The 27613-nt window shown below is 40.8% G+C and overlaps 1 protein-coding gene across 1 annotated transcript; it reads right to left on the reverse strand.

Moving 5' to 3' along the window:
* Nucleotides 1–103: 103 nt before the first annotated feature.
* SERPINE3 (serpin family E member 3) lies at nucleotides 104–26479 on the reverse strand. The gene is made up of 7 exons (XM_080375140.1): nucleotides 22451–26479; nucleotides 17939–18172; nucleotides 16272–16469; nucleotides 10907–11105; nucleotides 9737–9837; nucleotides 6253–6339; nucleotides 104–3883 (listed from the first exon to the last, which is right to left on the reverse strand). Exons 1-7 carry the CDS (start codon nucleotides 22815–22817, stop codon nucleotides 3750–3752), a joined length of 1320 nt encoding a protein of 439 aa, XP_080231266.1. The 5' UTR covers nucleotides 22818–26479; the 3' UTR covers nucleotides 104–3749.
* Between the last annotated feature and the right edge of the window lie 1134 nt (nucleotides 26480–27613).

Here is a 27613-nt window from a genome sequence, read left to right on the forward strand (position 1 = left end):
TCTTTGTGTAGGATTGAGTACAGTTTTTATTGGAATGGTTCACTATGCCTTCCCCTTCCAGAGCTTTATATGTTCTAGTATCAGTGTTACAGAACGAAGAGTGGTTTTGTATCACTGGATATTCTTAGTCAGAAAACAAGTGAAAGGAAACTAATACTGAATCACATCTGTGGTAGAATGATACCTCGTGGCCTTGTGTACTTTGTACTTCATCTGGTGACTAGCATGATAGACTGGTGTCCTATATGCACATCCACTGCAATGGCAAACCCCCTGGTTTTATGAGGATACAGTATAGTAAGAAGCAGAGGTCAGCAGCCTTTGAGGAAAGCTGACCAAAGTGTTTGTGTGCTGTTTTTTACATGTTTACAAATGCGGGAACAGCCAGAAGGTGCTGCTGCATGGACACAAAGTATTACTGAATGCTTTATTAGCCATGTCTTTCATCTGTACTAGATACTTGTAACTTCTGGAAAACTGATTCAGTGGGAGCAGCTCCTTTCCTAGGAGTTGGTGGCTTGCAGTCCTCACCCAAAATCTTTATGGGCCTGAGTTACTGGTGCTTGTGTGATGAGTTGCTGAATCTTGTACTAAAAAACTCGCTGTATCCCAACTTTTGTCAGGGTGCTGAAGGAAAGCGTTTTTCTGGATGCTTTTAGCCTCATTCAGTGTTTTTCAGGAATTGTCCATTCTATATTGTGTTCACTTAAAGTAAAATAAAAGGTAGTAAAGGTTGTGCTACTACCTCTTGGCAATAATGTTTGGTCACTGAGCAGGTATTTCTGCTTCCTATTTGTTCCATCAGTTTTGAAACAGCCTCTCAATTTGATTTCCTTTTAAAAGCATTTTGCTGTTTGCTTGTTATTTTATGTTCTCAGCTGGATTGTATCTGAATCTGGGACCAGACTGAATTTCAGTTGTGTTCTTAAGTTTTTGACTTCAGGACAGGGAAGTAAAGTTGTGCTTGAAAAATAACATGTATCACAAAGCTTTCTTGTGGGATGCTTGGCATCAGTCAAACTGACTTTAGCCTTGATGAAGTTAAGCAGAAGCTGTTGGTCCATATTCTTAAACATTTAGGTGGCAAAATCTGGGTTTTTTCCTCAAATGTTTATATGCTTACTGTCTTTGTGGTGCTCATGATTCCTAGAGAGCTGTAAGTTTCCAACAGTGTATACAATGTAGTAAGAGAGCGGAGGGCTTCCTTACTTGTATTCTTGCAAAAGTGATGTTGTTTAAAACAGTGTTTTAATAAATACACATAATGTAGCCTTTAATTTCATTGAAGGAAAGTTCACCATAGGAGGAATAGAAGACAGTGTATTGCTCTAATGTTTATTATGAAGGGTTTGTAACTCTTCCTATAAAGAGTACTGAACCTGTAAATGAAAACAATATTATTTGAGTCAGGACAACATTTTCAAATAGTACAGTTTAAATACGTTAATTGAGCACAGAACTAGAAGGTTTGTGATCATTCATTGCTTGTATGGAAAAATCGACTGCAATTGCCTGCTTAAACAGAAACATCTAAATTATTATATTAAAAACAAAAAGGCCTTTCCAAATAGTTGGTAGCCCAGACCAAAAATTTGCCAAAACCTAAAACTTATCTACACTATTGGCTAAAGAATCACTCTTGAACTAAGCGAAACAGAGCCTAAATTCATTCCTTTGTGTTGATGATGTAGTTATGGAACAGATTATTACAACCTCTTGAATTAAATCACTGCCTCAGATTCTTTGAATTTGTTTCAGTTGTTTGTATTGCTGTTACCTTGCCTGCCCTTCAAATGGGATGCATTCAAACCTGAAATTCAGATTAAAACAACCCCAAACTTTTTAATTTTAAATTTTAAGTCTTGGTAAATATATTTCTGCTGTTACTAGAGGACTGATGCTATGAAGGCTTTTGTTCTAAATAAAGATTCATTGTGAATTTTATGGGGATACTAATTTTTATGTACCTCTAGTTAGGTGAATAAAATACATTAAAAGCAGATCTTGTTTACCCTTTCCCCTTTGCATACCTAAACAACTTCAGTCACTAAGTCTGAGCAAACAAAATGACTAAGTGTTTTCACTTTTTGCGTTAAAAAGCTTAAGTTACAGAAACGTACTTCTGATTTTGAGTGCATTGGAATGTATGTATTTTGCTATGCTCTATGTTCTGCAATCTGATTTGCTTCCTATATATATACAAACCGTAAGCTAAGCAATTTTATTCACTGAAATCAGTTCTTAATCCTGAAGAGTCTGTGGCTCAGGTTTCACAGATCAGCTTTTAGTGCCTTTTTAATTTTTTTTTAATTCTGTGTTTGCCAAGTAAAAATACTTCTATTTATTGAATGGTAATGGTTGCCAAAGCATATTTAAAATAAAACCCCCACCAGGTTAGAGCTTTTCTCTTTTTAAAGATATGTTTGCATTTTGGTCAAAATGTAAGATACAGGGTTTTAAAGCAAAATGTTACATATGCAGGTATTCACCAGCTAAGAACAGTGTGTGTTGCTTGGAAGCAGATAATGAAAAAGATTTCTCTTCTGTGTTCATGCCAGGCCCCAGTGTTTTACTGAACTCTATACATGGCTGTATGTTCCCTGGAAATTGAACTACACGTGACCCCGGTTACGAGAGAAATTTGGTGTTTTGAAGGATTTTTAGGAAGATGCTTAAGGTGCAAATGTACTGCACTGTGAAGAATGATAAGAGTTGTTGGAGGTGGCCTGATGCTTCTAAGGAGCAAACCTGCTAGATGGTGCATAATGTATTCCTTTATTATTGCTAATGAGCTGTGTGGTGGTTTCCTTTGGCAGAGATTCTGCAGTAACTTCCGTGATTGGATATCTGAAATGAGATGTATAGTCTTAATACTGAAGCCAAAGGAGCCCTGTGGTGCTTCACTCTTTCAGACATGTTCAGCAATTTTGTTCGCTTTTTTGTGGGTTTTGTTTTGAAGGCTTGGGGGGGGGCTAATTTGCAAGAAAAAAAGTTTACTTGCAAAAGAAACATGCATTTCTTGGCAGTTCTTTGCAGAAGCGAAGATACAGGGTCGGGCTTTTTGCAGAGCCGAGTTACCTGATCACATACAGTGAATATCCATGGCTTTTGATAACCTGAATGTCTCCGAGGATACTAAGTGGTGAAGGGTCCAGATGTGTAAAACTGGCTCCTTGAAGGTGTGGATATTCAAGATAAGAGAGAGGAGAGAAACTTGCTTCTGCATATTCCAAGCTGTAGCTGGGCAAAAGATTGTTGGTCTTCAGAATTTCTGAGCTATCCCCCTGGGAACCGCTGAGGTAGGAATTAACACCACAGTTTCAGGCCCTGGAGTCCTGGTGCCTACAGGCAGAGGGCTGTTTGCTGTGTGCCATCTGTGGGGGCATGAGTGAATTTCATTTACAGGGAAAGATTTCTGTCTTAACTTCCTTCCTATTAATCTAGCTGATCCAGCCCATTTGTAATTTGAATTGCCCTGTAGAGGTTGGTTCCTAATCCTGGGACATTTAAGATCTAGAAAATTTTTCTAGTGCCTGTAATTATGGTAGAAATCTATTTGAGCACGTACTGCATATATGTAGGAGAGGCTAATCGGGCTTCCCCGACTTCTATGACTATTACGCATTCTTTTTAAAGAACTGAACTGTATTCTTTATGCTTTAAAAACCCTAAACTCACTGTTTCCGTGGTGGTTGAAATTTTCTGGACTGAAGAATGGCATGCTGATTACAAAGAACTTGTTACTGATTTCAGTGGTGCTTGTGAAGAATTCTGCTACTGAAACATAAAGCATGCGTACCTGTATTAGCTTGTCTCAGGAAAAATGTGAAAGGTCTGTCTGCTTTGAAAATAGGTGTTCGAGATCTTTTTAGTAATACCATTACTGTAATGCAACAAAGAAAACATTAGTAAAATGTGCCCATTTTTTCCCCATCTTCTGTACTGTGCCCTCAATCTTTGATGTTTAGTACCTTGAGTTTTGAGTTGCTCCTCTGCTTTAAGAATAAAACAACAATTTTATCCAACAGTGAAATCAGTCTTGATGAGTGAACAACTGAAGTGTTGTGAGACTACGTGCAGGTGATTTGTGTGTATTTCATTGCTCAAGTGGGTCTGTCTGGATTTCAAAGGTAATGTAATTTTTGTTGTTATCACAGCCCGATCTGCTGAAGTCACACCATGCTATCCCTGTTTGCTATTCCTAGCTATGCTGTTCTGGTAAAAAAGATAAAAAGGCACAATGTAATCGCTTTTCTAAATGGGAGACAAAGAACAGAGAACTACCTACGTTGTCCTGGAATTTCTTTGTCGGAGATCTCATCAAAACCTAAGTATCCTTGATCTCAATTTATGACTGTCTGTCCCCTCTCTGGTTGTGGGTTAATTAGATTAAATAGAGTCCTTAAAAATTATGACAGCTCAGCTATCGCTAAAATACATCTTGTTTAAATAAATTCTGCCTTGAAGCTATATAGTATTAACAACACATTGTCAAAAAACCCCACAACAACTAAACCCTCCAGATTTGGATTATTTTTTAATGAGCAGTTAAAACAATGGAATTCACTTGAAAAGTCAAGTAACTCAGTAAAACTAGTTTGAGTGGCAATATTTCAGTACTCCTTAAAAAAATTGCCACTTTAGCTTTCAAGCCACCATGTGACTAGAGCCAGATCTCTTAAAGCAAACAATAAACATAATGATATCTTTTAAAATCAGCTGCTTAGCTTGATCTGACTGGAGTTAGGGGGAGTTTGGGCATTTGTTTCAATGAGGTAAAGGTCTGATGTCTGATTACTATCACTCTTTAGTTGTTGGTATGTAATTGAAGCCATCTAAAATTTTTATTTTGTATGGGAATTAGCAGAAAAATTCCCAAAAATACTAATACCTCAATAGAGAAGAAAATGGTCCTAAAATTTAAAAACGTACAGCTCTGCAGAAAGATTAACTTAGTTACATCAAATTTTCACTGTACACCCACATATGTACAGCATGTGTCTTATTTAAAGTTGTTGCTGGAGGAGTACTACACCAAATCAGGTGTGCTCAGGTTTCCTTTGGCATTGTGGTGGTGGGATGTCTGGAGTGAGGGGAGGTACACCTGGCAGAGCAGCCCAACATCGTGGGCACCGCAGTGAGATGCACAGAAGTGTTCTCCTTACATGCCCCTTGGATTTCTTCCTGGAAGCAAGGAGGGGAAGGGGGAGATATGAGAGACACCCAGATCTTGACCTGATCTGCAGTCAAGGACCAGCAGCATTTGCAATGTGCATGTGGAGCATGTCTACAGCTGGCACAGCCCAGAGAAGCAGAAAGGCGAGATGTGGGTAATGATCACCCTTCTGTGCTATGTTTGAGCAGCTTGAGGACATGTTCAGCCTCTCAAGAGAAGCAACCAAGTGGCAGTAATGCCTATGAAATCCATGCAGGGTTCTAGGGTTGCTGTTGCCTTTCACACCGATTTGTAGCATCTCTGGAGCATCTGAGGCTTCCAAAAGGGAAATAAAAAAAACAGGGCCCACCTTTGATAAGGTTCAAGTGACAGAAAAATGGGGATTGCGTGACTCAATAATTTTAGTCCCCCTGTTTTATGTAAATTGTGATTGAGGATTTCTATTGGCGTGTCATGCAGTTAGTTTATGAAGGTCATTTATTGACTTTCTAGTCCACAGCTGAGATTTTACTCTGAATCTCCCCACTCAGCCAGCCCCAGCTGCTTGTGGAGAAACGATGTCGGCAGAAGCCCCTGCACACAGAGGTCACGCTTTGAGGTATGTAAGAAACAAGCCTGTCTTCGTCTTCATGAAGACAAAACTTTCCCATAATTACCTTTAATACTATCAAAGAGATCATCTTCAAAAAACAACCACTGTAGCATTTCAGGAGCTATAGATAGGTTAGTAATTCTCTTTTCATTCTTTGCTTTTATGATCTGAGCAACCAGACTTATCCAACAGAAAAATAAGTGGTTTATTTTCTCAAACTGGATTTTCCATGGGCTGGCAGAGCTGGTTTTCACTTGAGCCTTTACATGTTAGTCTGAGATAAAAAGATTCATCAGGTTCTTATAAACAAATAGAAAGGTAAAGTGAAACTCTGTTAAATATAAACATTTAAATTTAGGTTAGGCATGCATTTAAACACTACCATGCTTTTTTTTTTTTTTTTTTTTTTAACTAAAAGGCTGGTGGTAGTTTCTGTAGTGATAAACTCCAGAAGTGAGAAATAAAGTCTGTATATTTGATTTACCTGTAGCTCCTGATGCCTTCGTACCATCTTCTGTTATTTCAATCTCTGCTTTGTGAATAGCTTCTGAAATATAAAGACTGTCTTGCTCTTCAAAAAAACAGAAATTAATATTAATAGTTATTTTCTGAATTTCATTGTGAACGCCTTTTTAATTTTTTTAATCCAGAATGCTTTTACTTTTTTCTGAGAATCTAAGGATCACATAACTGTTAGATGTTTCAGAGGGGCAACTAATTAAATGGCTGAAACTGAACTGCCCTGCAGGTTGGCTAGGCCAAAGAATTCCAGTCCCTTGGCATTTAGCTGGAGCAGCAGTAATTGCATCATCACCTGATGTTGCTAGACAAATAGCGGTGTATGCCTGGCCTCTACTCTACTCCATTTAAAAAAAACTGAATCTAAATTTTCTAAAATATTATTCTTAAGCTAGCACTGCTACAAAATACTTAATTCTTAGAAAGGATATAATTTTAAACTGTGTAGCATTCCAGGAATTTGCTTCAATAATATGGAGTACATGCTTTGCACCTTTCTACATGTGAACTGATGCTGAAAACAATACATGTCACGTTATTAGCTTTTCTTCTGTCAAATTCATTCCATTGGTATCCTCAGCACATCACGTTCAGAAAGACAGCACAGTATAAACCTGCCTTTTAGTTGCTCTTTCTGTATCTGGCTTCCACGTTAGAAGATCCTCAGTTCTAGTTCTGATGCAAATACCGATTTTTTCATACCTGTGCCTGATATGAATGAGCATAGACAGCCTGAACACCTAAGCTGTCTTAATGTTATGGGCTTTTTAGCTCAGCGTGTAGCTGAGATAGTATGACTACTTTGTTCTTGTAACAGCATGTTCTTATATGCAGGGAACTTGGAGAATAAGCTAAAACACTCGTGTGCCTTGAACTTACTTGCCTAAACATTTCCTCTGTCACAGAGCACAGCTTGCTTGGTGGCCCAAATGCCTCTTGACTTTCATGTGAGACTGCTTTCAGGCAAGCAGTGAAATTCTTAAAGGATGACTACCGTGAATGCAAAGTCGAGGTATTTTTCTGCGTAAGGGCATTTCTGCTATTGGCTACTTATTCAGATTTTCTTTCTAGTCTGAGGGAGGGGAAACAACACAATTTTGACTGCAAATGTATCAGTGTAAACCTGGAAGAGCTGTGAGGTGTCTTCATATTTTTGCTAATGGTGCCCACTACAATCTGGCCCATTTCCACTGATGTCCAACGGTGGGATTTGGGGTCAGGCTACAGAAGAGCACCTCTTTGACACAATGCGGGAACATCTTTAGAGTGAGATAATGCATGAGAAAGGGAAAATTGGGTTACTTTAGGGAAGACAGCATGCCGCCTCTCTGTACTGCTGCCAGAGGGAAGCAGGTCCCTGGAGAGTGAGCGTATGAATGCACACATCTGACTGGTCCCGACTACAGAGGGAACCTTAAGTCACCAATTTTAATATCCTATTTGCCCTCAGTTCTACCCACATTTACCTATTTTTTCATTTTTATGACTGTTTTCCCATTATACGAACAACTGAGTGCTGAATGAGAATTGCTACCTGGAGAAGTTTCCAGGCTGTAGTGGAAAGCAAGGCTACATGGTGAGAGTAGAAACTAAGATGGGACAATGTATGAATTGAGGAACCATTGGAAGGGAAATTGTAGAAAAAAATTCTCTTCAGGAAGAAATGATGGGACTGTGACATAAAATGGAGCTTGGAAAGAATTTCAGCAAGACACTAAGAAGTGTTACGAGTCTCCTTCTTCCTGGCTGACTGTGGAGGGCAGAAATCAGCAAGATCGAGAGTTTTTTTTCTTTCTTGTCTGAATCTGGGAATAGAATCTGACATATAGGTGAAAACAAGGAAATACTGAAAGAGCATTTTATCTGTTTCTATCTGAATTTTGTCCAGTCAAAAATCTGGGATGGAAACAAGACACAACTAGGGAGAGGCAGAATTTTATAAATTAGATATATCTAACATACTTTGGAGGGGAAAAAAAATAGAAGCTTTCAGGCATAAGGAAGCTATTCCAGGTTTAAAATGGAGTAACACATTTGTTTGCTAAATGTGATTGGAGAATAAATATTCTGAAGATTATGGCTTCTGCTTCATATGGAGGAGGAACGGAAAACTTGCCTGTTCTTTTTCCAACTGTATCTATTGGTTAAATAGAAGATAAACCTTCCCTATAAACTCTGCTTCATGTAACTTAGACTGTCATAGCTTTAACCCTACTACTATGACACAACGGAGTAGTATAAGAGTAGAACTCGGAAGGGCCTCAACATATCCTTTAATCCATAACTGCCACAGGCAGGGTCAAATACTTCTACAAGCCTTACCCTGTATGACAAAAGCCACAAAGTTGCCTACATAGGAAAGAAGCTGCTAAATGATAATGTTTATGGTAGAGTTCATTTTCTCAGAGTGTTTATCTTGTTTAAAAAGATGTTAAATTTATAAAATACATCCTTATGCACTTTATCAGTATATCAACAATTGTTTGCAACAAAGCAACAGGCTTTAACAAAAGAGTGGGCAGTAACAAATTATTTTAATGTGCATTTCTGCAGTTTGAGATATATATTGCAATAGAACTACGCTGTATTCAATTTTAAAAGCAGAATCAAAAAACCCCTGAGTAATGTGCCTTCTGAGGTTCATTCCAGGAAAGCAACTTTTCTGTAAAAGCAGATTTGTCTGAATTGGAGGAATTTCATTTTATTCAATCACATGCACAAGAATTGCATGTACTCTACATCTCTCTGGGCAACTTCCCCTCTGACTCTTTGCTATGAGTAGAAATTACTTAAGTTTAAATAATTTGTATCGCTGGAAGTAGTCAAAAGAAAATAGATAATTTTGAGGGGGTTTTATTTATTTAATATTAAATAAGAATAAAAATTTTCCAGAGAACAGAATAATTTCAAACTTCCAAAATAGCGACAGGTTACAATCATACCACTAGTATTTTAGTAAAGAAAAAGTATAAATTAGTCCACTGGTTACTGGATTAACAAGACAATGTAGCATGGGCATATGTCAATATTGTTTCTGGTGTCAGGAGCTGGAATTACAGACTTGTTAGGCCAGCATCCCTAACTGTTAAATGACTTTTAAAAACACAAATATGAATGCAAGTTGTACTAAAGCATCCCAGGTTTCTGAATAAATATCCATTTCCCAGGCCTACACTGACTTCATGATTTTAATCTTAAAGAAAGGAGGGTGGAAAAAGCAAGACCAAAACTAACCCTGTCCCTTTCAGATTCCTTTTTCCTATAAAACAGCAGTTCAAAATACAATTGCCAATAATAAATTAGAACAGTTGGGTGTGAATTGTGTTTTAGAGTTTCACGGAGGAAGAAGTGTGATCAATGCAGAAGATCCAGCTCTATCGAATCCTTCACTTGTAAGAGTCTACAACTATTGGGTTAGTGATCGTTTTTCTGTCAGTCAAGCCTCTTACCTGAAATGCCTTTGAAATTAGCAGTGATGGGATCAAATGCATCTCTAATTCCCAAGGCAGAAAAAACTGTCTTAAGGTCAAAAAGGCTTTGAATACTGAACCTGAAATAAGACAGATTTTATTTAAATGCAGGATTTGTAGTCTCACAGAGCTAAAAAGTGGAACAGATGCAATTTATTTCAAGCCTTTGCATTTCAGCCATCTATTTCTGTATGAGCACAATATGTTCCATCTGATTAAGTGTACTTTGCAGAAAAGCAACTTCTCTTCATGTGAAGACCTTAACAGAAGGAATCCCTTGCCTCCATCTATTGCAATCAGACTGCCTCTCAGTCTTCTTGACACATGAACTCTGTGTTTCCCCAGTTGTCCTCTTTTTAACAATCTTTTTGGCTGTAACAAAGGGCCTCTTGAAATATTTGCCAAAGATTAGCTTGGAGAAAAAGATTATGAATGTACAAATTGTTTTTTCAGTGCTTCGTTAACACAAGGAATGTGTTGTAAGAGATGTGTAATGAAGCCCTTCTGTGCTGATCCATACAATAGGTACAGCTGCAAAAGGCCCTTCTGCACCTAATTCCTCCTGCTGTGCAATTTTATTTGAATAGATGATAGAAAACACCTCCAGGACAAGTGCGTTTGCTAGCAATGGCAAATGACTAATGTGGAAAATGGATGACTGAAACTTGCTTTGTGCACAGAAAGATGGGTATGACTGCTGGGGGACCCAAGTTCTTTGTAGAGTACTTTCGTAGTATGCTAGCAAGTTGTAAAAATAAGCTATTGTGTTTTAATTTTTTTAAAGGTTATATTTTTATTCTTTCTTAAGCAAAGAGGAAAAATTGAGTGTGGGAAAAGGCCAGAAACTTTTCTGTTTTAGATCCTTCAAGAATTGTTATACCCCAAATAAATTTTAAGTAAAAGCTGTAGGATCAACAGAAATACTTGTGTTTTTAAAATACTACGGAGCATACCAGAAAGTTTTGGTGTTCTCAGCTCACCTCTTCATGACTTAAGAAAAGGTTAGAGCTTTTCTGATCATGTGATGAATAAAAGAAACAAAAGCATCTCATTTGGATTTTGCCTCACATATTGCTCATGTCAGCACTATCATACAGAATTCTGGCAACTGAAGTAGTGAAGCCATCTTGGAGTTCTAAGATTGCTTACCTAGGCAGAAAAATGTCCATCTTCATTCTCTTTAAGCTGTTGGCCCAGAGGGTTATGGTTTTGGCAGAAAGGTGAGACTCAATCTGGGACAAAGATGTTCTTTTGTGGCTGGGAAGCACTAGGAACATGCTGAGTTTCTCCCCCAGGTAGGGTAACTCAACCACGCTGAAAGCCTCTAGAGCTGCAGTCTGGAACTGGCCTGTGGGTGGGCAGATGCAGATCTGATTTCATCATTCAAGTGGGGAAAAAAGCCCCAAACGCACAACCCAACCCTGGGTCAGCAGGTGGTTCAAAACAGCAGGGATGGGATATAAGGGGTTGTCTCTAACACATGGGCTCTTGCAGCCAGCTCGGGTTATTAACTTGCAGCAGCGGCTCCTCCGAACAGAACTGATTGTGTGATTATAAATTCCTCGTCAGAAAAATCCTAGTAATAGTGCCTGAAGTACTGTCTCAGCAGAGCAGGGATATTTTATTGCTTTCTCATATAGCTGTAGTCCTTGCTCAGAGTTTAAAAACATTATTGAGGTAACGACAGTAGCTTTATGGCAACTGTTCCTCTAATGCGTGTTTTTGGAATAAACTTACAGTTTTCTAATATCTCTCATTAAAAATTTGCTGCTGATAGAAATTACAAAACCAAAATTGAGTGTCCTATTTAATTAACTGAAGTGTACTTTGCCTCATGTTTCCATCTTCACTACCTTTAAAAATCAGTTTAAACTTTGTTTAAAGAAACAAAGTTACATTAAACAATATATTAGTTAGGTTTATGCTTATTTAAGCACCAAATTCCTTATTTTTTAAAATCTAGGCACAAAGACTTAGCAAAATCAGATGAAAGTTAGAAAAACTAGTCCCAAAAGTACAAGCTGGTAGGCTTCCAAACTCATAATTAGGTTTGCAATGGTTTGTAATAGCCATTTAAAAGTACCCTTTTAGTTCCATATTTCAAAGAAAAATTAATCCAGGCATTTCTAATGCACTCTGTTATACAGTAGAACAGATTCAATTTTTATAATTTTACTTTTTTTTTTTTTTTTTTTTTTAACTGTTAATCCAATAAATAGCATTTCAGGAACACTCAGCAATAGCTAGCAGGCCAGGAGTTAAATACAAGTTGCAAGCCAACGACTTGGTGCCTTTGCTGCAGGCCATCCAAACACTGAATCTGCTCCTTCATCCAGCTGTGGTAGTTGTATCTTCAAGGGTAGATACTCTTTTTGAGTCAAGGGTTATAAACAACAGAATATAGGTAGCTCATGTTCATAATATCTAAATATTTGCCAATAAATATATAGTAATAGGGTGTCTCAACTGTGTAGTCCACAACATTCATTAGTTTTGCAGATATGGACTATATAGGATTCATTAAGTGTTGATTATTCTGCTAGATTCAATTTTAGGCTCTTAGATTAGCCCTCCCACCATGCAATGTGGAGAGGGAATTATGCTGTTAAAAACACCTTCCAGCTTGTGGATCATTTGCTGGGATAAGACCTTCTGGTTTATAATGGGCAAGCAGGAAAGATGGACTGGTCGTGAATGGTTTAATTTGGGGGCACGCTGATATTTTGAAGTCAGCACATTCTGCACAAAGGTTATACAGTCCTTATTTGTTAATTAGAAAAAAATAATCAAATTTGAGATTATTGACTCATAACATTTAGTGTTACTTACTTGAACTGAATTTGAGCATCCCATAAGGATTATATATATGCTAAATCAGTACTCAAGTATAGTTAACAAATTGCTTGGAAAAATGAATATGTAAAATAGCTGCAGTGTTTAAAAGGCATGTGTAAACAGCAATGTTGACATTTTCTTAGAGCAGTGTTAATTGTCCCCAGGCTGATTTGTTCTCTGTAGTGATATTAAAAAGATAACAAATGTTGTAAATGTTGCAATTGATAGCAGGCCACAGCTACTCTTTATCACTCTGTGTGTTGTATCCCGATGGGAGACAGCTGCTATCATTTAATAATGAAGGAAAGTTATCTCATGCCTCTGTTTTGTTGTACTGAACCAATCTTTTATATTGATTTATAACTGATTTGTTAGAAGCGTTTCTAGCATTTCTAGTGACAAAAACTGAGTTGGTCCTATCGAATCTGACAATCATCAATCTTTAAATGGTCTTTTTAATTTCAACTTTCTTCATAAGTCTCTAGCTGTGGAGAACTCACACATTTCAGCCTGGATGAGAAGGTAACCCCAGTATTTTGGCTAACTTTATTTTTCTGGGCAAATACTTAATGCTTCAGCTGCCTACTTAAGGATGATAGAGTGGAGTTCTTGTGTTTAGCCAAGTGGTCAGACAAGCACAACTAACTTGATTTCATCAAGTTTGCAAGGGATCAGGAGCAAAAACATATGGTCAGTCAATGCAACTCAGCTGCTAAATTTCTGGTCACTGGTTTTTACCTGAGAACTTCACTTGTAGAAGCACTGGCACCCCCTTTCCTTCCTGCCTTCCATTATGTTAGACCTCTCATTTCTTTATCTCATTCTACTAAAAGAGAAAGTTCAGAGAAAAGTTCTGTTCCTGAACTAACAGGTGTATGTTAGTCCCAAGAAACCTGTTTGTTTGCCTGAATAGCTTGCGAAGCAAGGAAAGGTGAAGCTATCCCAGACACCAGGAGTAGCAAAGCCCCCGCAGTGAGCTGGCGGTACAAAATCACCTAGGGCTGAAAGATCATGGGTTGATGTAGTGATTTATGTTGCTCAACAATGAGGTTGATGAGGTGTTGGGTTTTGGAAAGGGAAACTGCACTCCTTAGTAAAGTCAATTAACTTATAAAAGATTGAAGCGTAAGGAGGATGGGAGGGCTCCAAGTGAGAGGTGTGAATGCACTTAGGAGCTGGCAGTCCCAGCAGGAGGAAGAAGTGTGGCAGACACACCATGGATGTCCTGGAAGAGGAAACATCACAAAGAAAGATGTAAAGACAAACTTGCAAAAAGCAGGAAAATGTAATTCCTTAGCCAGGTGAATTATGGTTCAGATATAAAAAGGCATAGAAATAACAAGCTGCCAACTGCCTGCTTGATGTGACCTGCACAGAAAAGGAAAAAGTTTTAGCCATATAAACAAGAGAAAGACAAAGACTGGTGCTGCTGAACACTGTGAATTAAATTTTTTTTTAGATTCATCCCAATTATTTTCTGGAACTGCTGGGAAAGAAAGAATCTGATGATATAGCAAAGAATAATGGTGAGCTTCCTAATGGAAATGAGGAAAGAACACGAGGTATTACGACACCAGAGACAGAAACAGAGTTTACACTGCTTGAAAGAGACAAATAGTAACATGGGGATCTGGATGATCACCACACCAGAACATGAAAAGAACTTGGATGTGGAATTGCAAATGGGTCAGCAAAGATTTTTAATGGACTGTGGATTCAGTTGTTTCCCATGACTGGAAAACAGTAGTACATTTATAAGAAAGTAATCTGGGAAATTTTAGGTCTTTGCTTGAGAGAACATACTCTGGAGAAAAGAATAATCAAGCCACAGAGAGAAATAGGAAGTGAGATAAACTGCAATATCAGGTAGACCCTAACAAACAAATCTCTAAGCTTTTTTTACTTAATAGCTAATTCGATAAAAAGGGATAGATCCAACAATCTAGTTTTAAGTAAAATGTTAAGCATAGCTTTACTGTGGCATTATTTACAGGTAGAAGCATTGGCAATTAAAGTGAGAAATTGAAGGCAGCAAGCAGCCGCTTGAAGGCAAAACTACAATGAGCCAAGTTAGAAGAGGGGCTCCCAGATTGAAAAGAGGTTTCCAGGGGCTTTCCAAAGCATGGCCAACACTCAAAGCTTCCATCAAAGAAAGTCGAGCAGTGAGGTTACCGTGATGACTGGAGTGGTGGAAACTGACAGTTCAAAAAGTCATGTCCCTGTGGAGATTTCCTTCCCCTTGGTTTACCTGGGACTCATCAGCTGGAAAAAAATGGAGAAAGAAAAAAGGCCCAGGTGGATTCAACCTTGGTCAACTACCCTGAGCTGATTCTGCAGTGCACTACACAAGGTGTTTTTAGCAAGTCATAGAAATGCGAAGAGCATTTTATTGAACAGGTATATGGCCTCATCAGAAGCCTTATGTACGTTCCTGGTCATTTATTTTCAAGAAAGATTAATTTGAATTGGAAAAGTGCAGGAAAGGACTAATAGAGTTTTGGAGTATGTTTTTTAAATAGTTTAGAAGAGCCTGGTGTCTTCAGCTTAGTTAAGAGGAAACTGAGAGGCAGCTTGGTAAATTGCCAGTACCGACTGTATTGTGAGTAAATATCAGAGCTGAAGAGAAACTATTTACTTAAAGGATAAAGCTGGTGTGATGCTAAGAGATATAAATCGGTCTCAAAAAAAATTAGCCTTGGAATTAGGAAGGTTTTTACCCAAGTGCAGTTCTGAAATTTAGGGTAGAAGGGAAAGGAGCTTTTTATATTTTTGAAAGAGCTAGTTGGCAGAATTTGAGGTGGAAAAAAATTAAGCCTGCAGCAGGAGTCCTTCTGTCAGCAGCCCACATACTCCAAGCCTTTGAAAGGAACATACACTGTGTTCATATGTTATACAAATAAAAGTTTAACCTGTATTTATAATTTTAAGCCCATGCTGAGACCATCCACTGATTTGATATAAAGGCCATTAAAAAATTCTCTCTCCTTTGTTTCAGAATTTGGCCCCAAAGATTTGCAGTTTTACCCTAAAGCCTTGGAGACAGGCTGTGACCACAGGCAGGAGGGATGGGTGCGCAGTGCTGGTGCGACCAGTCATACTATCCTCTATCTGGTGTTTATGCACTCAAGAGCCAAAGAGTGATTAGGCTGAGGACCAAGAAATTTCTCACCCATCTCACAAATCAAATCGGTAGGGGCTTGATATAGTTTCTTTTCTTAACTGCCCCTCTGTCATGAGGTCAGATGTGTTTCTTACAGCCCTCCCTTCCTAGGCAGCTTTATTTAACAAGCTCCATGTGATTGCAATGGACTTTGTATGCTGTGGTACCCACAGTCTCTCCTGTTCCCTTCTCCTGGCGTGTTATTTTGGTGCCTTTCGGTTGTTTGCTACAGCTGACAAGTTCATTATGGAGTGCTGGGCAGTGTTGGTCTTTTGGGGATGGGGCATGGACAGTAGACATTTTAGGAACCGTTTTGAACCCAGGTTCTGTTTCGTGATTGCCTGGGATTATATGGAGTCAATTCGGTCACTCAGGTAGTCTCTTCATGTGATGGGATTCCTTCCGAGACTTCTCTAAGCTGGCAAAGCAACATAATCTTAGTGTGGTATCTGTGGAAAGTAAATAAATGAAACTGTTCCATGTTCTACAACAGAGCAAATCTGGATCAAGGACAGTTACCGTAGTTAACTTCAGCTGTGTGATGCATTGTGGGCACTTTCAGGGTTGAGCCCTCTGCTGTGGTGAAAGGCAACATCTGGGTATCCAAAAAGGAAAACTTCTTTTGCCACGTGCTTTTGAAGTACATGGTGCTCACCAAGGCGACCTGGCTAAGCGGTGACCCAACGTTCTCCAACAGCATGCCAAGCACATCCCCATCTGCATGGAAAAAGAGGCAGGGAGGAGGACACACGCCACTCTACTTGCCCAGGCCTAAAGGCCAGGTCTGTGTGAGCAAATAAAGCAAATCACAACCACTCTCCATCCCTAAGGGCAAGAGGCACAAAAGGCACTGTTAAGCTGTCTGCCTTTCCCTCCCCACCTGTACGTGGACCTTGTCGGGGTTGCCTGTTGGTCCATGCTCTCTCCAGAACTGAGCTCGAGTTGGTGAATGTTGAAGGCCCAAGCTGTGCCAGGACTACGCTACTCACTGAACCGCATGGATGACAGCAGCCCAGTTCTTGGCACCATGCCCTGGCTCCAAGTGGTTTTCTAGATTAAATTTGCCTACACATATCTTGGAGTGGTTCATCGTTAGCACCAGAAATCCCACATGAAATGGATTCACTATTACAGACCACTTTATGAAGTAACTAAGTCAACTAGCTCATATCCCAGTTCTCCCCATCTCCTGATTACTTGGCAGTTCAGCTGACCCTGCTTTGGGTACCTCAAAGATTTTTGAAAATGTGACCCATTTTTAATTCATCGATATGCGTGTGAGCCCCGCAATATGAACAAAAGGGAGATAACAAAAAGAGAAGGAGAAATAAAACTCTTGAAAATAACCAGTAAGTGATGCACAATGCAACTGCTGACCACCCGCTGACCCCTGCCCAGCCAGTCCCCGAGCAGTGATCGGCCCCTCCTGGCCAGCTCCCCCAGTTTATATACTGGGCTTGACATCTCCCATTTCAGTATCTGCTTCTAGGACGATATTTTTCTAACATGAAACTGGATCACTTATTGCAGTTCATATGAGAAGGACAGAAATCTTTTTTTTCAGTAGTATCTTTAATGTGTGTCTTTAACATCACCTCACATGTTGATGGCCAATTTAACACTCATGTAACTTAAACTGGTGGAGCAAATCAGGGACTGGTTTGCTCTGCTGCTTCTAAGGACTTGCTGTTTCAATTTTTTTTTTTCATGAACACAGAATTTAATTTTATTACTTTTCTTGCTTGCGTGGAAAGTAAATTCTTTTTACTTCCCATTTTGACTTTTTAAACTCAGAGTCTGACTGCTGAGATTATGGCCCTGTGTATTCCCCACAGCAGCATGAAAGCATTCGATGCAGAAAACTAAGTCCCTGGGGAACTTGGCTGCTCCTCATTAAAACTGAAAATGCTGCAAAAGATTGCTATTTTAAAAATTAGAGGAACAAGGCCAAGCGGTTGCCAGCTTGACACTGCAAACTCACACTCACAGATTCAGACCTATTCCAGCTTGCTCTTCACGTTAGAAATGAGCATCAGCACAAGAACTTGATTTCCTGGCTCTCAACCTTGGTTTGTACAACACAGAGTGGGGCAAAAAAAATTATGTTTGGTGAAATGCAATTTTTCTCATTGCTCTTATTTTACATTCTATTCATGTGCAATCATTCTCATGGGTTGTTACGTTACCTCCAAGGTTACCGGTGATCCATTCCTGTATTTGGGCTGCGGTTCTGTTGGGGTCGGTGAAGTTGGTTTGCTGCAGGCTGCTGTTTGCCCAGCGTGCAGCATGTGCAGTGAAGTGGGGCAAAAGCTGCACGCTGGCGTCGACAAAGAAGGAACATGCCAGCTGAACCACGGTGCCTTGGCTGGAGTCGGACACTCCTTCGTACACTGCATGCAAGAAATCCTGCACACTTTGATCTGCCAGGCAAGAGGGAGAAACTGCAATTACCGTGTGGAGGCTAAGGATAGCACCGGGCTCTGCAGCTCTCAACTCCAGTGCTAACACTGGTGTCCTCTGAAAGTTAAAGTGCTGTAAGAGCTGAAGCACTCTTGACTTTATGGGGTATTACTGTCAAGCACTACTCTCAAGGACCGGTGATGCTCTGGGCATAGGAAAGTACTCTTCATATTGCTGTAGAAATCACTAGCACAGATATGTCAAGAGGCTGGTGTCACATCAGGTTCACACCTCTGTGCAAACACAGCTCTTACAGTTCATGAGGTACATTATTTTTTCTCGGGCACTCTCTGAGTTCCCGGTAGTGAGGTTGGACTTGATCTTAAAGGTCTTTCCAACCAAAATGATTCTATGATTCTATGACTGGCTGAGCTGCATATGCCACAGTACCGCTGTCTCCTTCTCCTGCCATTATCAATGCCACCCATTCCAGGAAAGGCTTCTTCCTGACTGCCCCAGGCCTGTCTCTTCTACCCTTGGCCTTTATGTGGTGTTTTGTTTCTTGAAAGGATGGTGCCCCAAACTGGCCCAATATTGCAGATAAGCTCTGGCAATGCTAAATAGAGCTGATAGTTACTTCATGTGTGTTACAAGCAACTCTTTATACAAGCCACAGCAGTGTCTCCTTTTTTTTGAAGTAGGATTTTATTTCCCATTCAATATTCCTTGTTTTAATTCCTAAGAGCCCTCAGATCCTTTCCTAAAAACACTATTCTTTGGCTCATTGTTCCTCGATTTGAACAGCTGATTATTCCTTCTAAATGTAGAATTACGTACCTGCCCTTATTAAATTGTGTCCTATTCATTTCACGCATTTCTCTGATCTTCCAGGATCCTTTTAAATTCTGTTCTGGTCTTCCAAAATGCTTACACCAATTACAAGCTCAATACCATTCAAAAATTCAGTATTGTATTCTCTAGCTTGTTGTCTACTAATGAAAATTGTTGAATAGTGCCCTGGTCTCTTGCTCCTGGGGAGCTCGTGGTAGGTCAATGGTGGTGGCTTCTGTGACGGATGCAGGGATGAGATGTGGGCCCAACAGAAACAGAAGTACTGCAAACATAGAGGATCTCGTGATTTTAAAATCACAAAGTTTTTAGTAGGCTCCCCTGAGGTGTGATTTAGCAGCCATTTCTGGCTGTCATTATGTCGCACACTATAATGGTTTGTGATGGCGTGGTTCAGGCTGAGGTGACCTCCTGAGGCCCGGGACTTGCACCATGTCTGAACAGTGCTGATGGGCACTGGGTCAAATCTCAAACTTCCTGTGTTCACAGTTCGGCCCCTTTCCCATATCCCTTGTTGTGCTTTGAAGGAGGCTTGCCTATGCCTAGCCATTAAAAGTCTTATTGAGATTGTTACTTGCCTTTGAGACGTTTTCAGCTGGTTCCTCCTTTTATAAGTAAATTTTCAATAAGGACTAAGAAAAGTCTGGAGCACTGCTGTTCTTCAACAAGATATCAGTGTCTCTTGGCTCTGCAGGACCACCAGGACCTTTCTGGTTTCCCTGCCAAGTGTTCCTATTTCTGCGTGAAATCTCAGCAGCTCACTGTTGTATACAAATTGCTGGCCACCATCTCCAAGGGAGGGTTCAATATCGTGCCCTTTCCTTCTCTGGGCTGCTGAATTTGGCACAGGTATTCCTCTGCCTTGGCCTGAAACCCTGGGATGCCCCAGGCAGCTCACAGGTATCTGGCTCCCCATGGCCGTGGCTGGGCTCACCGTTGTGGGCTGGCTAGAAATCTTTGTTTTGACTCAAAGGAAACCTTGGATAAAGGGAAGAACCCCCCAGTTTCTACAGACAGCTGTGGGTGTAGGCAGTGCTGGAGAGAAGAGAGGATGGGCTGCCACCTGGGACATGGGCGATTTGGGGCAGCTAACTGGGGAAGACCATCCTGCCTGCACTGAGCTGTCCCAGGCTGAGTGTCAGGTCAAGGGCAGGATACTGGTGAGCCTCCAGCTGCCAGCCAGGCCATCAGGAGACTTTTACTGCATCAGTTCAGATTCTTGATGGAGTAAAGGGAGAGTTTCACATCTACCGATTTTGACCACCTGAGAATCCAGGGCGTTTTCTGACCTAATAGCGCTCCTTCAATAACCTGCAGTAAGACTAATAACCTATGGCAAGTTTGGTATTAAAATTTAGATCTATTACTTTCTAAGGTATGAAATATTGAACTCCCAGAACAGATGTCAAGAAAACTCATGCGGTCTGAAGTGTAAAGTGCTTTTCTTGTGTGTTTTGCATTAGTGTGGGAGCGTTTGGCAAGCTCTCTGGAGGATGTGAGAAATCAAAGATGTAAATTGGAAGCAGATGTTAATGTAAGGTGTGGTACCCTGAGCCTATAACTTCAGTCATCTCAAAGTGCTTAGCTAACCAAAGTCCTGAATTTGTACTTGGAGAGCAGTTCGAATTTACTTTAAAATACTCTACTGTTGATAAAACAGCAAGGAGAAAGCATTTTAAAGCACGTAATTTTGTTTGTGCTGTCTAGAGAGACATCCCTTTATACATTGTTTTTCTTAGGACTAGAATAAAGGTGAATAAATCTTCCAAACATTAAAAGAAGATTACAAGTGCAGGTTCTCTGTGAATAGTGAATGAACCATCAATGTTTTCATTGTTTTCAGCCTTCTAAGGTTTTAACCACATCCTTTTTTAAGACAGACCAACAGAAATATTAATGCAAACATCTAATGGAAAAAAGGAATTTTATCATATATGCATACATATGTGATTTGGTTTTACTTGTCTAATAGGAAATTTGATCTAAGTATTTGATTTATTTATTTGATTTAAACCATTTGAGGAAGTAGTTTCCTTCTCCACCACTGGAAATGCACTGTTGTAACCTATAGCAGTAGATCCCATCCTACTTTATTTTCACATTCATGCATTAATATTACTGAAAGTCAAAGCTCACCTGGCTTGTGCCACAGACAACTGAAATGCAGATAAAATGTCTGCTTAATATGATGTGCCACGTGAGAAGTAAGGCAGTGCAAAATAGCTACCAGGTCCTTAACAACCTCTGCGCTTGGCTATGTTTTGTGTGGAGATCTGTGCCTGAATGTCACTGTGCAATACTGTTCTTAAGGTTGGTTCTTAATAACTGAGCCCCTAATGACCAGAAGCGTCAAACAAAGTATAATCCTTGTATGAATTAATGTTGTTTAAAATTACCCTACTGGATTTACAGGAACAGGAGCCTTGTAGGCAAGACTTCATTGTATCAGCTGCTTATAATATAGATGCACTGTCCTTGTGCCAGTACCTGCAGCTGTATCTGTATGTATCAGCCAGAGTGAGCCCTTACTGCTGTGATGGTTCTGAATATCAATGCTACAGAGAATGGTAATGGTGACGAAGGCAGGTTACAGCGCAGGATGATTAAATTGCTGTAGTGTTTTATTTTTAGTGTTCATACACTGAAAGTAAATTTTATGCTGAGAAATAGCGGTGTCATCTCTATACAAAAGTCTTGTATGTAAGCTGCAAATTTTGAAGATGAGGCAGGCATCTGCTTTTCATAAACATTGTGCCCATAGTGTAAACTAGTTTTTGACGTGTGATGTGAGATGGTAGGATAATCCAGAGCTAAAATGAAAACAGCATCCTTAGATTCAGCTGACTTAATGCTGGATTTTAAGACATCTGCCTTTTCCATATCCCTTCCAGATTCCCATTGAGTTTTATTTTAGCCTGCTTTCAGGGAAAGATGCAATTGCACCATCCATCTGTCAATGTATATCTCTGCCAGCCTGCTTCTAATAACTTTGCATCTTTTTGGCCAGTTGTAAAAACATTAGAAAAAGGTGCAAAGTCTTAAAGATAATTCTATTTCTATAGGCCTCGTAAAATTTTTCCTCTGCCTGGCACCTCCTTGCAGAGGACACAGGGGAGGCCAGGACACAATGAACCTCTGGGAAACCAGGAGCAATTCTGCTGTTTGTGGAAGTAGCTTTTCTAGATGTAGTTGTATTTCAGTGCAGTAAAAGCATAAGCACTGATCCAGAAAAAAGAGGAACAATAACAATATGTGTATCAACTGCTCCCTTGAGTTTCCTTTGTCCAGCTGATACCTGGCTATCGAAGATGGAGAAAACACTCCTAAACTACATCTTACAAGTGAGACAGAAGTTTAGTATGATGTGTGCAATTGCTGCCTCCTTAGTAAATCTGTGAATTTAGTGCAAAATGTAAGACGAGAAGTATTTTCTTTAAGCAGTACATTACCGTGAATGTTGTATCCTAGGGCATCCTGCAGTTCCATAAAGGTATTTCCTTGAGCTCCAAACTGCAGCAGCTCCAAGGAGACAGCCACGCTTGCTGGAGAGACTACCACATTGGTTCTGTTCTCTGCTTCGGACACATGCCGGTAGAGATTGATGGCAAATTCAGTCTTCAGCTCTTTCAGCTCATCATAGGAAATGCAGTTTCCTTTGGTTAAGCAGCAAGCAAACAGGATCAGTGCAGGGAAGGAAATGGGCAACATGAAGGCACACTGGGAACACTCCACCAGCTGATCACACCTGCGATTAATAATACAGAGATATTTAGAAAAGCAACAGGCTGAGCTGACAGAGGAACTTCCTCTTCCCATCAGTTTAAGATATCACTTGCAATAGTAATGGTCACTGTTAAAATACTTGTCCAGGTCTACCCAGTAGCTATTGTAATTTAAAAAAAAAAAGATGTAGGGACATGCTGATGACTCTGTTGACTAACAAGGGCTGAGTTTTCCAAATGCTGTACCATATAGGATGACTGGCCATTACAATGCATGGAGCCACAAGAGCCCCTTGGTTAAAAAGTTAGCTCCCCGCATGCATGCTGGGACACCTTAGTGCAGTCTCCATGCTGCTGAGCACCCACAGCCCCCTTCTGTCCCCAGCAGAAAGGGGGTCACATCCGTCACTCTCAGAAGGAAGGCCACCCCTCATGAAGTGCAGGTGTCTAACTGGAGGCTCCGGGCTGGGCTTTAGATCCAAATTTGCAAAAGGCTGGCTTCAAATTTCCCCCCAGATATTCCTTCTATGAAATTTATCCCAGCGAAAAAAGGTTGTATTTGCAAAAGGCACCAGTTTCTTGCAGCACAAAATCACTGCTGCGGATTTTTTATGGGAAATCAATCATTGGTCAACGTTATATTAAGAGACACTTAGATTCATATTTAAAGGTATAATGCTAAAATGACATTTCCTTACAGAATTTCGCCTTTTGAACATTGTATGCAAGTATATTTAAAAAAAATACTGCACCTTCTTTCACTGCAGGATTTCCTACAAATCTTTCTCCATGCCCTTTGCTCTAGAGAGCACCTCTAATGCCTCTTATTTACTCACAGTTAGCTCTGTTAAATTGTCTTGCCTTTCTGTGTCCTTCTGGGTGTCTGAATGGAAGCTGCCTATGTACGTCTCGTCTCCTTCTTTAATAGGTAGTGGAGTAAAGACTAAGTCATGAGACTGCGTTTAAAGGGATAGTCAGTGATCAGAGTCTCTGTCGGCGATGTCTGTACCACTCTGTCCAAATTCCTGTAGGCTACAAGCTCTATGGAGAGCCAGGCAAAGCAGCATGCCACTGACCAGCAAATCCAAGGCAAAGAACAAAAAGGTACACATGGAGATACAGTCAGCAACTTCCTTGCAAGCCCTGCTTGAGACTCATGAGACTTGTGACCTGCTGGTACCGAGCAAGGCATCTCCTATCTCTCTTCCCACCCCTCCTCCTTCTGTTATATGAATTCCATTGATTCCTCTGCCACAAAGGGGAAGAGAAAGAGCTCTCTGTGTACCAGGCACACAGCTACTTTTTCCCCCCACTTTGAAACCTTATTCAGAAATCCCATGTAATTAAAATGTCTTTATTTGCCTTTTTTTTTTTTTTTAATGCCATCCCAAATAGCAAGGTTTTCATTCACTCTTTAGTTTCCAGTAGGAAAGAAAAAATAAAGTGGTGCACTTAAAGGAGATCAGATGGGGAAGAGGTCACTTTGAGTGAGCCAGAGGCAGAAGAGCTGTGTTTGTGACTGCTTTAAAAACAGTTGCAGCCGTTCATGGCTTTCTCCGTGTAACGGGATCAAACCCTGCCCATCGTATTCACCTGTTTAAGCCTCGCCAGCTTCACAATGGCAAGCAAGGTTTTGGCTTCAAAGTGAGTGTAAAACTGCAGCTTATTGGTCTTCATAGAGTCTCACATTATAGATAAACTTAGTTATTTTACAGCATACATTCCTGTTGCAACTGGGAAAGAAGACAGAGGGGAAAAAAAGGTCACTATGATCAAGCAGTAGTGTTTAGGTGCTGCTGTTTCCTCCCATGCAGGGAAGGAGCAGCCACACAATGGAATTAGGGCCCAGAAGAGAATGAGGCAACGGGCCTCCCTTCGTCTGCACTTGTGCTGTTCCTCATGTTCTGCTGTTTTGAGAAGACGACAGACACTGATACTGGGTCCCCCTTTCAGGATCCTGGGGTTCCTGCTAGGACAGGTAGATGAAAGGTGAGAGCTTGGTCACCCCCAGTCTAGTACAACAGGCAGGGATGTACCTTTTGCCGTGGATTTTAATGACAGTATCCTCACACTGAAAATTACATTTGGGCTTAAGTGCTTTGCAGAATGAGAACCTCTCTGCTGAAGTTATCATTAACAGTGTCCACTGGACAGAAGACGTATGCAGAGGGAATGAAATGGAGGCCACCAAGGGATTTCTTGAAGGGCTCAGAGCTGTCGATAGAAAAATTAACTCCGGTCACTGGTGAGGACTGTACAGCTGGATTTGATGTGATGTTCCCAGGGCCTCCAGACCTGATAAGACACTTTCTCTGTGCTCTGCTTGATACTTTCCTGTGGTTTTATTAAGATTTGGAAGAAAGATAGGGAACACCTGAAGGTTTTGGGCATTACTGTCAAAAACTGACATTCAATTCCCACCTGGCAAAAAAGTTGCTATTCTGATTCGGGGTAAGTACTTATGGAAGATGTAATTAAAAATTGGACCTAGTATAAATGTGGTGTAGGACAGCATAGCTTCTGTGGGAAAGGGGGGAAAAAACATTCTGGGTCATGTCTTATCACAGAGAGGACTTAGAAATTGGGGTGTCTGTTTCAAACCCTCCCTCTGCCTCTGATTTAGGAAAGGAAAGCTGTAGCAGAATCTTAGCAGCAAAAGCAGTGTTTGCAGACAAGGAGAGAGGACATCAGAAAACTAAAAATGAATCAATGGTGTTAAAAGCAGCCATGGGGAATAAGAAATGTGTGTTACAAATAACGAATAGAAAAGAAAATCCATTAGTGAATGATTAGAAAGATAAAAGCCAGTAGAGTAAGAAAGAAGTAACAGCCAGTGAAACCAGCTGTGGCTAAAAAACAAGCGATAAAATACTGGGGGAGAGGATGAACATTTATCATAGTGAAGGACAGACCCAAAATATTCACACCCCTTCAGTTTAGCAGCTTAACTTTTAAGTTTCTCTTCCCCAAACTGGGATCCAAAGCCAAGAACTGAGTGTCCAAGGAGAAGCTGGTGCCACGTGGGGGTGAGTTGGAAAATGAGCCTGCCCAGTGAGCCCCAGGAGCTGGATTGTCCAAGTGAGGGTAGTTTGGAACACAACCCAGGGGCTGCAAACCAAATAGGTCAATTACAGAAATTCCAGGAACAAAAGAGGTACCCTGGACCTACCAAAGTCTTAGAATTGAGCCGCTGTGGAGAAAGAAAGTTTCTGGCTCTTTTTCTAAGATTTTTTTTTTTTTTTGTAAGAGCCTTTATACTTGCCTGTGTCCTAGTTTAGGCATCACATCCTTCGTTGGGTCTTAATCTGGCTATGCATCACAAGGTAGCGAGGAAAGTACTGATAAATTTGTTGGCAATCATTTTATTTTTCAGACGCATTGGAAATGCATTTTAAAAGGAATGCAACTGATTGGTCCTCAAGATAACTCTTCAAAGACAGAAAGGGGCAGAGGTAGAAGCTGTATTTTGGGAAATGCTCCTTGACATTGGGATAACTTTGCCTGTCTGTGAGGGAAGTGAGGAAAGGCAAAACCCAAGGATGTCTGGAGAAAATACTGTGCAGGGGTGTGTGGGTAGGAGGCTGGAGCGCAGAGTGCTGTGTCTCCATGGAGCTCCTCTAGACATCTACAGAGGCAGCTCTAGAAACTTCAGAAGGAGTCCAACCTCTCTGTCCCCTCACCGAGTAGAGAAAGCCACCACTCTAATGTCACAGCACTCTCCAAACTATCAGGCTGCAACAAGGTATTTTACCATCTCATACCAGCACACTCTTCAACCTAGTTCCTCTGCTGCCTTCTCCTCACCTCATCCAGGGCCTGCTCTCTCTTCTCTTGCTGCTGCTGCTGCTGCTTCCTTGGCTGCTCTCTCTTCACTGGCTTTCAACCACTTAACAGAACCAGCCACAGCTGCACCTTACCCACATCAGCCAACCCACCGCCCCTGAAGCCAGCCCACAGCTCTATATTATCAATGACAATTAACCCAGCTTCATTCCTCTACGCTTTGAGAAGGAAAACAGCAAAGAGCTTCCTGATGTGTGAGCAAACCTTCAAACAGGGAGCAAAACTGGTGGAAAGCGCTGTAGAGAAGCGGTAAGGGGTGGCTGTTTTCACCAAGGGATTAGATCCTGTCTGCGCCTGCAGCGTGCCAAGTGCTGTTGCGGTGTGGGCCCTCGATGTTCTCCTGTGTGACCATTGTGGTGGGCAAGGGGACAGGCTGATGGAGCATCCCCTGCTGCTCAGCACTGACAGATGCCACCATAGGTGGCTCTGCAATGCCAGGTGTGAAAAATATGCAGGAGCAGAAAGGAGAGATGAGGGAAAGAGAAATGGTCAGAGGCAGCTGTTCTCCAGAACTTCATCTTCAAGCTCTTCATGCGCCAGATTCTGCTCTCAGGTACAGAACTGTGAATGCAAACCATCGACATCAGCTTGGGTCCTGGAGCAAATGGGGAGCTGCTGGGGGCATATGGGCCGGGAGGCTGCTCTGGGGGACAGGGTACTCCCTGACTGTGGAAAACAGACTTAGGGTCGAGCCTCCATGGTGGCGGCATTGGGGAGGAAGGTGAGGAGCTTGTCAGTCCTGGAAGCAGCTAGAAGTGACAGAACTGACATCAGAAGCCAGAGGGAAAGGCACAGCCTGTGGAGAGAGGGAGATTTCTTTGGAAACATTTCTTCCCCACAAATATTTCTTTCAGGAGATTGGAGCTTTCTCCCATTTATTTATCTGTGTTTTAATAAAAGTAAGCCCTGGTTTGGTGTGGCTGCTGAGAGGAGAGGGGGAACAGTTTTGCTTTTAGGCTCTGGCCAGTTTGGGCTCCTGCTGCATGAACTTTACAGCAGCAATCTGGAGCAGAATTTGGCCCAGGGAAAGGCTGGAAGAGAAAAAGG

The sequence above is a fragment of the Falco punctatus genome (assembly GCF_963210335.1).
Source record: "Falco punctatus genome assembly, chromosome: 2".
Lineage (NCBI taxonomy): Eukaryota > Metazoa > Chordata > Aves > Falconiformes > Falconidae > Falco > Falco punctatus.